Here is a 14,860-nt window from a genome sequence, read left to right on the forward strand (position 1 = left end):
TTCACTTCAACCAAAATGTTTTCTCCCGTCATTCAAATTGAGGAATTGAATGCCGCACAATCGTGAGGAGAGCTTGTGATTGTCAAGTGTTTTTCTGCTTTGGTCTCATCATCATATGAGGTAAATGGGCTCAATTAGACATCAGACCCTTTCCTGTAAGGCTCTATAGGGAATTCTTGAGGGGAAAATAATCATAGGTTCTCTATTTCAGTGAAGTAACAGAAGCGCTGCCCCGTACGGCCGTGCGTGAGCCCCCGTCTCTCTTTTCCCCCGGTGTCTTTACAGCAACTTATTATGGCAAACTAATTGTGCAGGAAAGCAGATTATGAAAGTGTGAGGATGTAACTCCTTGACCGTGCGCTAATGTGATGTCAGGGTTTTTTGTGGTGGTGGTAGTGGTGCTGATGTTGGGGGGGGGGATGAGACCGTCAGCCACATGCCAGGACACTCTTTGGCACAGCTGATAATCTGCCTTTGGTATTAACGCAGCAAAGCGGTTTGTTGAAGTGTGTATCCTTCACTAATTATTGCTACAAGAAAGACTTATATTGGCGAGGTTGATCTGTCATTAAGCGTGCTGTATGGAAAGGCATTGGCAGGCGTACTACATCCTTGGAGGATACATTGTCACCCCGGGGGCACAAGGCTTGCAAAAGCATCTTACAGAGGAGGAAGGGGGCAGAAAATTTGGGTCAGGCGTGTTTGCCAAAAACATGAATTTCAGGTCCTGCTTCAAAGGAGATACTTTTCTTCCTGCCTTATTCGCTTGCGATAAACAAGATCAATTTGAGCGTATTTGCAACAGTGTAATATGTAGGATTTTAATTTTCTGTCCTGTGCGACTGATGAGACCTCTCTAATATTGTATTTAAGAAATTAAGTAACTTTATTGAAAAGTTGCACATAATTTGCCACATGCACATAATTCAGAGCTTTCAATTATTTGTAAATATGTATCAGATAGGCCAAGAAATAAATGCAATGTATAAATAATCTACTGTATAATGATTTTGACAGAGAGTAGATACTGCTGTGTGTTATACTTCAGCGCTTGTATTTATAGAGCTCTCTGCTTACCGTCTGTCTGCCGGTCGGTCGCCTTCGCTCATCCTTAAACCCACCAGTCTGTCACCTCTGATTGTAAATCAAATTACTGCGACATCATAGATACTTAGAAACTCAATATCCAAACACCACAAAAGCTTTGCGATACTTGTATTTATCCAGGATCAAACTGCATTTGTTAAACTAATATCTTGAGATTTGTTAAACAGATTGACATTAGACTGTAATGATTCTGACATTAACAGTCTAATGACTGCATTTACACTTTGGCCTACATACATAAATTTGCGTTGTGACATTTTCTGTGCAGATTTTACCAGTTTAAGTCAAAACATGTTGCTTTTTGAAAGCATCGCTGAAGGGTTGACAATAAGCGTACGGTAAGGAGCTGAGGTTATTCTAGATTTCAAACATGCTCGTGGGTTAGAAAAGAACATGAAGATGAATACAAACAACACCAATGTGAGTACAAAACTTCCTAGAAAAGTTTTCACTGTTGACATTTTGTCAGGAAGAGAAGGGGAAGATACAATTCATGAGCAATGCAACTTCATTTTAATATTTGTGCATTGTCAAAAATACAATAATAAACAAGTGAAGAGGAAAAAAAATTCAATGTTACTTTGTAATTTTTTTAATAGCTATTTAGATTAGAGAACATCATATTTATAATTTCCTCTAGTTTTTCTGATATTCTGTATAAACTGAAGCACAATATTTTTCTGGTATGTTGATTAACCTTTCACAGTCATACGTTATAAAGATTGATGGGTTATTAAAATACAATTTGTCCCAGCTATGCACATAACCCAACCATGATAATGTAAACATTAAATACTGTTTTATTAAATACTGCGGGTGTTGCCACGCAATACATTGAGTTCAGTTGCACTGCTCATTCATAAAACAAACAGCATGCCTCTCCATTAAAGTTTTTATTGTTATTTTAGAAATATTGATGTTTATTTTATCAAATGGAAGTGATTATTGAGAAATATATGCATGGCATGTTCTTATGTTGCATTAACAGTATTTAACCTCGGTACTGAAGAGGGCAGTAGAGATTCAGATGTCAATGTGCAATTAAACTGGATGTGCTCTTATTAAATAACAAAGTATAAATATTTGACTGTACATTGTTGTCCTCTTAAAAGAGAAAGCTGTGAAATGCAGTAATCCTATTGCTCTGACAAACACAAAATGGCACAACACACAAAATTAAGCTGATAAATAGCTTGAAGCATTCATATAGATGTATTTACACAGAATCAGGACAAGAATTAAACACCCAATGTCAAAGCTTAACCACGCACATACTGACATAGACAATGTTTGGCCTCTTTAGCATTGAAAGTGTTTACAATATAGCACCAATAATCATACCAGACTGCTCACGATATATATTAGTGTACTTGCCAGAATTTGTGTGCACATTTCATTTACAAATCCATATGTAAAGTGATTAAATGTATAGCAGTTCAAACCAGGACATGCTTAACTAAACCTGTTAAAATGGGAATAAATAAAGCTGTATGAAATGTCAGTACTTTGCTTCATAATTCTTTATTTTTTTCTCTCATAAAAGCTTTGGGGATGTATTGTGGAACTTTTTGATCACATTCTCATTAAAGCTGTAATCTCAGCTCCCACCCGACACATCTGCATGAAAATAATAATAATGTGTTTTATTAATGGGCATATGTTGGTTCAAGTGTTTCCACTGTCAGGTACTTATCTGGTTTTGGCCATGCGCTGTCTCACATGATGATATTATACTAAGACTTCTCCTGAGGCCAAAAAGATTTAGTGTTTTTATTTCACACAAATGCATAATACCCTCCAGCACACAGACCATTAAGTATCATATCACATCATATCACTTTCTAAGACGCAACATAATTAATGCATGTTTATTTTTTTATTTTAAGCGCATTTGAAAAGATTAAAAATCCTCATTTTTAATCAATATTTTTGCATGCATTTTCAAAGATGCTTTAATAACCATTATGGGTTAAATCTTTCAAAACAAAAAATTCACGACAGCGTTAATGTACTGCTAATAATGGGATTTTTCAAAGTTTTTAGTTTTACAATAAATAAAGGAGCATCCTTTGCTGTTTCGTGTTGTAAAGTGCTTTTTTATGAAGTATGAGATATTATGTTATATTCTATTTTAAACCGTAAGGGCCAGTTTCCCAGACAGGGTTTAAATTAATCCAGGACTAGGCCTAAGTTATATAAGGACATTTATGTAGTTTTTATAAACGAACCATAACTGATGTGCATATTGAGACAAAACAATGGCACTGATATATTTTAAGATATTGCAGTGCAAGCTAACATCAGTTATGACAACTCAAACATTTATTTTAGACTTATGCCCTGTCCGGGAAACCGCGCCTACGTGTTTAGTTCTGTGTCAGATGTATAATAATAAAGTTTGCATATCTTCAGACAGTATACTTCATTTATTTTTGCATTTCAAAACTTTTATTATCTCATATTTTTATGAAAATGTGAAATTCACTTCAGCAATAACAATAAGAGGACGACCATCTTAAAAATATCATGTTGCAATTAATCCCCAAAAGACAGATAACCAAAAATGAATTTATTGGAACAACATCATTTCTTTAAATAAAAAATGATTAAAGATATTTGTTTTAATAAAAACCTGTCAGTATAAAGGCAACATACACATTTCTTGTATAAATGTAGATTAAATCATTAACTAATGGTGTTGTTTAGTGTATTAAAAATCTATACACTTTTATGATTAAAATTTTATGTAATTGTTTCCATCTTACAATTATGATTTATATTTTGTTGTCTAATTTTACAATGTTTGTCATTTTGACAGCACACCACCACAGAAAGCACACAGTGAACCAATATAAATAAAGATCATCTGTTGGTTTAAACCGTGTGGCCCTTCATGGAGACGATGACAGCCGGTTTGTTTATAGTCATTCTGTCACCTATATCTCTGGTAATTCATTCTGTAAGTGTGTCTTTCCAATTTCTATCATGTGATATTTTGCTCTCCTGTAGGCAGTTGCTCGTTGTATCCAATGCCCTGACACAAACTTCCTCTTTTAAGTGAAGAGTTCAGACTTCAGAGGACGTGTGCTGTTTATGTGAGCGTGGATCTCATTTCTGTTAGTGACCTTGGGCACAGGGACACGAGCGAGTTCTGAAGCTCCGATTTGACACGTCAAGATGTTGTGCTAAAGGTGGAATGAGAGATAATTTTGGGGGCTTTTACCTCCTCGGAGGGAACCGAGGTTAGGAAATGTGGCAGAGTCCTTCTGCAGAGATTACAGGTAATACAGTTCATTGCTCCCATAAACATGCTTGACACAAGGCCCCCGTGATGGAGCGATTGCTCCAGGAGAGACTTTTTCACACTTTAATTTGCCTTAAATGAGCTGGAGAAGTCAGGCAGGGCTTTGAGAGCTCGCGCTCGGTGTAAACTAGATCTCCAGAGTCCTGAAAAATGACATCAAATTACATCAGGTCCATATCTGCATGCAACTTTAGCAGTCCTCATTTTAAGTTGATTTATGCTCATCTAGGATTGGACACAAAAGCAGAATCAAAGTTTTCATAAAGCAAAGAAACAATAACAAATTAAGACACATAGATATAAAATCTTGTGTTGTGTTATGGCTGAACTGCAACCTTTGGTTATTTTTTTATCTTGTCTACTTTAGCTGGTGTGTGTAAACTTACACTCGGCACGTACAGAGATCATAAATCTTTAAAGGACATTTTTGCATATATATTCAAAACTCAAATCATTTACCACCAGATTTAGGATTATTGTGTGATGCTTGCTTTTGAGGATGTTTTTAAGGATTAACAGTAAATTTATTTTAGTCAAAATTTGTTTAAGTGTTTTAAATACAGTTTCTATTCTAATACAAAATGGAATGAGTTTAAAATGCTTAAAATCACCAAGATGTGTTTAAGCATAAATATCATTGATATGCAATAATGTTTGTAAAATGGGCAGCATTTATTGTATTTCATATTGTAGTAGATAGGAAAAAATCCTCTTCATCTTTGTGTTAATTTCTGGCTAATAAATAGCTAAAGTATTTAATTGTAACAAATTGCCAGATAAAAACTGACTCCAATAGTTGAGTTGATATAATTTGCGTGATTTATTTTTAATACTATATTATACTGAAAGAGATTTCTATAACATGCAACGGGATTATTATTTTATTTGAAAAAAAAATTATTTACCCTATTCATGTTTCACCATGAATACTCCAATCTGTGAGTACATGTGAAACATCAAAATTTTCTGTCCTTGTTTTTTTATAAGTGTGGTTTCTGTTCACGTCAGACATTGCTCATACTGCAGCTGATACAGTACAGAGGAGACACTTTGACACGCTCGGTGAAAAATCTTTTGTGTGTTGAAGCAACACGGATGATATTTGAGTCATAGGTGGAAACTTCTATTATCACGGCTGTTGTGTTTAGTGAAGTGAGTCTGAAAGGGATCAAATGACTAAAAATCAATGAACGCTAAAAAGACAGTGAATCTGAGTGTGTGTTGACCAATCATCCGTAAAGGATTTTTAGCTTGGATAAATGTGTTTTTTATCTTGTCTGATGCTTTGGTTTGTATAGTCATCATTGAATCAGTTGACATTACTCTGTTTTAGCTCTTTTGTGGTTAAGATATCTTTCTTAATCTTGTGTGATATCCGTCAAGTTTTGTGTAATACCATCCTAACTATTTGTGACAAAAAAAATCTCAGTGAAGCAGAAAGATGATTCAGTGTGTCTGAGGTTACAGTAAAACATGCTGATGTTCTTGAGCTGATATCTGATGTATGTTTACATTTATGTATTTGGTAGACGCTTTAATCCATTACATTTTTATCAGATGTGTGTTGCTTGGGTTCAAACCCTTGACCTTTTGTGGTGCTATGCAATGCTTTCCCACTGAGCAATACCTTAGCCAACACACAACGATAATGATCTGAGAACTGGAACAACACAATCGAAACAAAAGATATCGAGATGTCTACACTTACCATTTTGGTTTCTTATTTGACTCGCCACGAACTTTTTGGCCAAAGGAAGCCGGTTTTTGATTCGTTCATACAAAGGGACAAATTTATGCATTAGTCCATCAAAAGACTTTCTCATGTGGTTATTTGAATAGTTGCATCTCTACGTTTCCCATTGGATCTACTTTCCAAAACCCGAAAAGAAGAGGGAAAAGCATATCTATTCAAAAGCCATTTAGTTCGTTCCTTTTCTTGGCCTGTAAACCTATTCATCAATTGTTCTGCTTTTGTAGATGGCTTTCTAATGCTAATCTGCCGTGTTAAATATCTTTTTGTTCCCCTTTCATTCAGTTTATCCAGTTTTGGTCACCCATTTTATTTATTTATGCGCCTGGCTCCATTCATGTCCTCATGTATTTTTTATTATGTTGTTTTACTGTCATCCAGTGTCAACTCACTCTATTCAACGTGGGCTACTTGAAGGACCGAGAGGGACAAAGCGTGTACACATTGCAGCGCTATTCACCCCGGCCAGCTGGATGGCCTGAAAAAAAGGGGGTAAGAAAAAAAGCTTGTGAAAAGAAATCTTTAACAATGAACACAGAAGAAGTGCACAATGCTAACAGTTTTCCAAATACCACTGATTGCTTAAAGCACAATGAGAGAAAGCAGGCGCTTTTAGCTGAGCTCCACTTCAACAAACAACGGGCTCACAAAGGCCTCCCGACTCGTGTTTTGTTCCTAGACAAAACCTCCTCGACTGTCTAAATGCTGCTCCTGAAGGAAGACAAAGTTCTTTCACATACAGCCTCCTTTTTTCCTCGGGAGTGAAGATGAGGGAGAAAAGAGCGCATAAAGGGGAACGCTCACCAATGTGCATTCTTCTGCTGTAGAGCTGATGACAGATTTGGTGTGCAAACTGTTTTAGAGACAAATTCATGCATTGTTTTGGAAATAAAAAACATTTTGCTCTAATACCTAAAAATATGCTAATATGCGTTTATTCAAGTTAAAAAGAGTTTAATTTAATATCATCATCATCACAATTTTTTTATGGTAACTCATGTTAATAACAGCTTACAATGTTACTTTACTCCTTATATTACTACTGTTGCTAAAATATTAAATTTGAATAAAACATTATCCATTGGGAACATTAAGGCTTAAATTCTAATATAAGTCTAAATATTTCATTCAGCCAATTCTACTATTTGGTTTTTCTCTGTAACTGCTGTTTAAAATAAAATAATGATTTCATGTGATGCATGGCATACAGGACAAACCCTAAAAAAGTTACTAATTCTAGGTTAGTGTTATTTTATTTCTAGTAAACATAATGCACATGGGCCCATGTTTCTTCTGGATCATAACAAGTGAAAGAAGGTCAGTTCTGTGGAGGCTTACAATAGAGAATACAGAGCAGTCAAAAGATTCAATTAAGCGTGTCGGAGGTGATTATCCCTGGACAATCCAAATTAGTTTTCCATAATTGGTCTGAGGGAAATGAATTAACTTTTTAATGTCATCTAACAGGACCGTTTCCTGTATGGACATGTGATTTTTTTTTGTACATTCTTAATAGAAATTGCTGACTTTCTGTCCAAATCTATGTGTATTTATAAAGTAATACTATAGGACATTAAGACAGTGGTTTTTTCATCATGCATTTTTTTTTTAAATAAAACAAATAATATCCAACCGAATGTTTTATTGTCACGTATAATGCGCCTTATTTGGTTCTTGCCTAAACGGTTTCGTTTTTCCGCTTGTAGGGCTTAAAAGTAGACTCCACCGTTTTTATCTTCCTTCCTATTCATGATGCGAGTTGTGATAAATCAGGATTATGGCTCTTGATTACAAAGACTTGCTTTAGATTTCTGAGTAATTCTATTCAAAGCCTGAACAAAAGCGTCCTTTAGAGGAAACTTTACACTTCACCTGCTCCCACCAACTCAAGGCATTCAAGATACAAATCTTGTTCTCCATTCATCAAGAACTACAGAGCAATTTCCTTTTTTACCGCATTCTCTTTATTATATCCCCTCTGTTCAATAAATGAACAATAGGCATTTAGGTACATGTAGAAGTGGAATTATGCAAAACATATAACATACAATTTCACTTGTAGTTAGTAAAAATCGGACTGACGCATCTGACAGTCGTCTGTGGTGGATGTCGACGGACCAGCAGCACCCTTGAGATTTCAGAAACTTGGGCATGTGCGCATTTCACCTGTTTTTCTATATCAATAAATTACACTGTGTAAGTGCTCAATGGTCTCCCTTTTGTGCAAATATCTAAGGACACTGCGTGTCCCACGAATCAACAAACAGGGCAATGCTTCACTGAACAATAAATATTACATACATCCATGAATAGTATTTAAAACTCAAAATATACACCTGATTTCTAGTCCAACAGCTCCGGCACAGAGCACTAAACGCTTCAATAAAACTGTACACATTTACAGGATATGCTGTTTGATTTTGGGGTGCTGTTCTATAAATCCAAAATGTATAATTAAAAAAAATTATAATAATAATGCACCTTTTTATTATATTCAATACGCAAATGTAACCACGTTAAAAGCATCTATATCTGCGAAATGTGTCAGGACACAGTAAACTAGTTACAGCGTCAACAGGTTAGTGCACCAACCACTGACGTGAAACTGCATGTGGCATCTTTTCAAAACATTATTCACATTAATGAGGGCAAACTGGTTTCGTGGATCTCACTCGACCTGTTCAGCATATTTGACATTAAAATCCTTCCACTCCAAGCTGAACATATAATGTACCTTACATCAAGGCATAAATCATTAGACAAACAGGTGTGATCCATGATAAGATTATCATCATATCACACGTAAAGTTCTGTGCATGCGCCATATGTATTGCATGTAATCTATTTCAAATATCTCACTGGTCCAGAGTCTCATAACGCCGCTGCGTACGCGGGATAGGGTTCGAGTTGTGGTTTGCCCATTCCGGGTAGTAAAATATAGGCAAGTGGTGGCTGAAGCCCCCCGGACGGCCACGCCGCACAGTTACACGGAATCATGTAGCCCGGGTTACCCGGTGACGGGTGCGAATGCGTATGGGTATGCGTCCCGGTGCCAACCGTGCCCGCTCCAGAGAACGCCGCTGTCGGGTAACCCAGCGGTGATGCGTATGGAAATGACGGTGGAGAAAGCTCGCTCATTTTCGACCCGAGGTCAAAAAACGAATAGGGATTGGTGGACATGGACGGGTTGAAGAAGACCCGGGCCGCGGCCGCCGCAGCTGCTGCCGCCGCCTTGTCGGGGTTGCTCAGTAAAGACTCAGAAAACGCACCGCTCGGTAAGCCGCCCACTTTCAGCGCTTCGTGTTCTCCTAAGTTATACGCCATGGGGAAGGCGAATTTGTCTTTTTTCATTAAAGTCTTGGGCTTTCTCCTGGGTCTGTATTTGTAGTCGGGGTGTTCCTTCATGTGCATCGCCCGCAGTCGCTTCGCCTCGTCTATAAACGGCCTCTTTTCGGACTCCGTGAGAAGTTTCCACTCCGCCCCGAGTCTCTTGCTGATTTCTGAATTGTGCATTTTCGGGTTCTCCTGGGCCATCTTCCGCCGTTGGGCTCTGGACCACACCATAAACGCATTCATAGGACGCTTAACGTGGTCCATGGGTTTGGACATGATGGCGCGAATGTGCGTTTCACCTGTTCAGGTAAAAATCCTCACACAGAGTTGTCACTTACCCACAGGGCAGTCAGAAAAGTGTTCAAAAATACTGCGTAATTTATCACTGAAAGTGACCAATGTCTCCAGTCTTCGCTACTTTCAGTGCTTCATCGTGCCGCGCGTCTCCGTGGGAATCAAACCAGTCTGATCGTGCGTAATTTAATTTTCCTGCGTAAAACTTTCACGACAACGATGTTTCCTGAAACATTATAATATCCTTTTGCAAAGTAAACGAGTTCGAAGGCAAGAACAAGAAACTTTCCTGCTCAGATGTGGTCGCTTCTTGTTTTCCTCCTCACCATGGTGAAGTTAACAGCTGCTGATAGTTTAAACTGCGCGAGTGACTGTCAACCGAGAGCGGCAACATGTGAAGTAAAGAACGCACTGGCAGGTACTGAAAGGGCCTCTGGCGCATGCGCACTCCGCCTGTCAAACCCCGTGCGCTCCAGAATCCTACCCGGCGAGCAGACAAGAGTGAAATGATGAAGTCTGTTTGCTCAAAACCAAACAAGTCAACGTACGGTTCAGTACACATCACATGAATGTAGGCTTAATAATAATTGTTATTTTTCTTATCAATGCGCATGGGATTTATACAATAACTCCTCACATTTGACCATTCAAAGGAATTTCTATAGAAACCCGAAGTTCGTCGTAGGAAAACCAGACTGTGTTTATCGAGCTATATCACAATTACTGTGTCCTATACACAATGTGACGTATGTAAATCTTTAATTAAATGATTTGTCCTTACATGCATTAATGATCTTAACGGAAACTTCTTACTGTTGCTATGGTTATTGATGAACGTGTCTTTTAAGTTAAGATACAAGTAAAAATACAACCCTTTAATTGCAGCATTTAAAAAATACTTTCCAAAACATTTTAAAGTAAAGATTGATATTTATAGTTCAAGATAGACTTCTTTTATATAACACTAATAATAGTTAATAACATTTATAAGGTAGGCTACTAAATGTTAATGCAAATAACCCTGTTATAATCTCCTTTCGCTCTTCCGCGTCTACGCAAACGGGCGCGCGCACACACCTTCACAGCTCATCTCTCTCTCTCTCACAAACATGTGACTTACATTCTATTACAAAACCACTGGCTTCTCTCTGGACAAAATTGAACGTAAGTCTTCTTTAATTGATTTTAATGTGTTACTAAAGCATGAAGACATTAATGAGCTTAACCGGATAAAGCACAAGGTATTATCACACTAAGAAAACTTTATTATTTAGGATTCTTTCCGACTTCAAAGGATTTTCCGCCGCAGCGCAAATGAGGATGAAAAACTTCAGTCTGCAATTACAGCTATCAGACCTGCTGTCCTGCCTCCACCTTCACTCTTCTTATTATTAAAATGATGTTTAAAAAAACTGAAGTAGCATAAAAAATCATTGCAAAGTGTTTCACGTGGGTATGTAAGAATATAAATATCAAACATATTATTTTTTACAATAGTTGCGTTTCTGTTTTAAAATACAATATTTGCAATAGTACAATTGCTAAGTGTGTTATGCTATTAATCAGTAATACTGACTTTATAATTCGATTGTTATAATTCATCATTATTAATTATATCCAAATCGACTCTCAAAGCATGTGATTCATTTCAAGAGCTCTTATCAGTGATGATGGCAACATGATTAATAATCATATACATTGAAAGGGAGAGAGAGAGGGGTTTGTGAAGAAACAATGACGATGCAGATAATTAAAAAACATATGAGCAGTTATCGGGAAGCAAGTCATCTGCGTTTTGAACGACAGAAGCATCGCTGAATGTGAGACACAAGCGCTTGAAATCTATTGTTTGCAGTAAGCCTCGTTTCCTCTCCATTATTCGGCCAAACGTGCCTTCTGAAATTTAATTACGCCTATCGAATGAGATTAATGTGCCTGTTCTGTCACTGCCCTCGGCCTTAATATGCATGTGTATTGTTCAGACTGAAGTCCAGCGGGATGAGCTGAAGGTGAGGTTATAGTGATGCTGATGCTGAGGTGATGCTTAGATGATTGACAGCTGCTCAGTGTCTCACCCTGCGGGCGGAATATGTCAGAGATATAACCTGAAAGGACTTAAAACAGTCCGTGATAACAACCAATGTAATATTTGATCATTTAAACACACGTCCTGCTGTTTCTGCTTTGATGCTGATGTTCAGAGTCGGATTTGTTTCAGTGTTGTGACCCACATGTGATTTTCAGTATATTAATCAAATTGAAAGAGAAAAAATAAAGGCTATTCAAAAACTAGGCTGATAATGACAACAATATAACCTGTGGGGTGAAAAAATTAATTTCAGGGTTTTTAACAGGGGGTCCACAAAAAGGGAGGTCTAGGAATGTCTTAAGTCAAAATTCAATCTGTTAGGCAAAGCCATTGTCCACTGCACTGTTTCTATTTCAGGACATACTGTAGAAAATGAGGTAAAATAGTTTATTGTTAGTAAATAAATAATTATATTAAATAAACCAAGAAAATATAACATTTCATACATTATTAGGTTAATTGCAGGTTAACATCGACAATCAGGTGTCATCGAGGTCTATCAGGTGTGAAAAGATCATTGTAGTACTGAATTAGTAAATTCTGAAGGCATGAACTTCTTGTGAACTTGAGTAAAACTTTAGCGTGCACAGTAGAGGAAGTAATTCATAGGAAGGAAACTGGTCTCATGAGGAGTCGGACATTTCTTTGTAGATGTTTTGCACTTTTGGTTATCGTGTTATCGCTTGGTGAATTGCAGTAGACCTTCAAACTAAAACCAGGGTGTGTAGACTATTCAGTAGCTGATGAAAGTGTTGTCATGGAGAATATAACCAGACCTTTATCAGTATCTCTATAGCTGCCCTTCCTTCCTCTAAGACAAAGTTTGAGATGTTTAACTAAACGACGTGAATGAGCTAAATTAATCTTTGAAAGGCGGTCCAAGAAACTAAACTAAAAAAGCCAAATTAAATAAATAAACTAAAAGTAAAAATTATGGTTACAAAAGTCATGTATGCATTTAAATTACTTGCAGAAAAAAAATTAAAGATCCACACATATAACTTACAGTATAAAGCGTTTTATGTAAGTTTCTTTTTTTGTAAAATAAAGCTAACATAAAATGTAATTTATGATGTTTTTGTCTTCTGGTGTGTTAACTATGAGTTATGTTTATGGATTTAAATTCTGATGTGAGTAGCCCAGAAGAATAATGACTAAATAAAATAATAAACCTTTTACAAAATTTCATTTATTCTTTATTAATGAAATGCAAATATGACAAGATCATTTGTTCATTGTTATGACAATGAAATGAATGGATTCATGTTTATCCCTCTCATACTGAACAGACACACACTGTGCTTTAAAGTACATCTGAGAAAGAGACGAGAGGAGGTCCAATACGACACATCTGAAAGTGTTTCGCATCCACCTGACAGTATCTGTGCTCCTCCAGGCAGCTTAGAAATGATGCTGCTTGCCATAACAATCTCAATCATTTACCGTTTGACCTTCTGAGCCGTTTGCACAATCAAATTTGCCTTTCAAAGCTCACCGGCATCTCCCGAGAGCTACACGTTCAACCAAAGTAAAAATAAAGGGGGCCAGGGAAAGTATTCATCTTTTTATGTGTGTACCCCTGCGGTTTAGCAATTGGACTCTCTTCCCCCCTCAGGTATTGTGATGACTTAGTGGTGATACACTGTTTTAAAGCATTTAGCTGGTGCATTATCGCCCAGTTCCTTTTTCTTCATCCGTGCATCTTATCGCTGGTGCATCGCAGCCCGGTCCACACAGAGAGTTGTAATTACCCAGACTGCCACCTGATAGCCGCTGCCTCTATCAGCACCATCATCATCATCATCATCATTGCCTCAAACAGAAAGAGAGAGAGAGCAGGATGTAATGATAGCATTTTCAGCTGGAATCTGTTTAAACTACACAATACTTCTCACACTCACTCTTTTCTCCTATTATCAAATCACAATGCCCGTCGTTTTTTAAACACTTTCTCTAGAAGCAAATGTGAAGCAGCCTGACATTACATGACACACAGTAACATAACACAGCCGTCTGGTTTGTGTTTTCATGCTATAGTAAATCATCAGACAGTCTGTCCATGCTGACGTTTATCAGATTTCTCCAGCTTCTGTCAAGTTACAGATAGATTCAGGCCACAATACTGCAGAATTTCAATTTGATTGACACACGATCTCTGACCTCAGCCACAAAAGATGAGGAAAGCATTTTGTACTCTGTTTAGTTTTATTCAAGCATTAGTTCCCTTTATTAATTTTGATTTATACATTATTCTTCTGATCAAATCTGCAGCTTTAAGAAACAAAAGTAACAACACTGCAATCAAAGGCATATGTAATTTTTTTTATAAAATCTCCAAAAACCACTTGCACAGTGTTATGTTGTTACATTTTCCACTTACATTTCCAAGGATTTGTAAATCCAAAGAAATTCCATTTTTAAAACATGGCTCGTCCCTTGTCATCGTTGCCTGTCAATGACGTAATATCCGCGCTATCCTCAGTTTTCCACTTGTGAATTTTAAACAGCGGATGGTGAAAATGACATCTTTATTTATTCATTAAGCCAATGCTACAACAGAAAGTAAACATGGTGCCTGTGTTTTAAATCTTCAGATAATTTTTAAAAACATTTTCAAATGTTTACTGTACAGTGACGTTGCAGCAGTGCTCATTGAAACGAGCTACACTGTTAACCCAGATATTTTCTTTACTTAAACAATGACATAAACAACACTTAATATTTTGAGTTTTGGACATATACTTATTTACAAAACGTATAAAGTTTATTAAACTAAAACATTCAAGTGTATATAGTGCCCGAATATCTGATTATTTAAGCTTTTTTACAGAATAAGAACTAATAAGAATTACTTAAAAGTTTGTTAATAAAATGTCATAGAGGTTTAAGCTCTTATATTATTAATGCCATGAAGTAACCATTCAGGTGATCAGTACATGTTCAGCACATATTGTTGTATTTCTCTCCACAGTACTGATGTCAA

At 36.8% G+C, this 14,860-nt stretch overlaps 1 protein-coding gene across 1 annotated transcript; it reads right to left on the reverse strand.

Annotated features, from left to right (window-relative positions):
* Positions 1-7,838: 7,838 nt before the first annotated feature.
* On the reverse strand, positions 7,839-10,260 carry sox21b (SRY-box transcription factor 21b). The gene has a single exon (XM_065252375.2). The coding sequence runs from the start codon at positions 9,768-9,770 to the stop codon at positions 9,033-9,035; it is 738 nt and encodes a 245-aa protein (XP_065108447.1). The 5' UTR covers positions 9,771-10,260; the 3' UTR covers positions 7,839-9,032.
* Positions 10,261-14,860: the final 4,600 nt, after the last annotated feature.

This window comes from Paramisgurnus dabryanus, chromosome 15, assembly GCF_030506205.2.
Source record: "Paramisgurnus dabryanus chromosome 15, PD_genome_1.1, whole genome shotgun sequence".
NCBI classification, from domain to species: Eukaryota; Metazoa; Chordata; class Actinopteri; order Cypriniformes; family Cobitidae; genus Paramisgurnus; species Paramisgurnus dabryanus.

Excerpts from the sequence above, each read along its gene's own strand:
- sox21b (XM_065252375.2), bottom strand. The coding sequence starts at position 9,770 with ATGTCCAAACCCATGGACCACGTTAAGCGTCCTATGAATGCGTTTATG.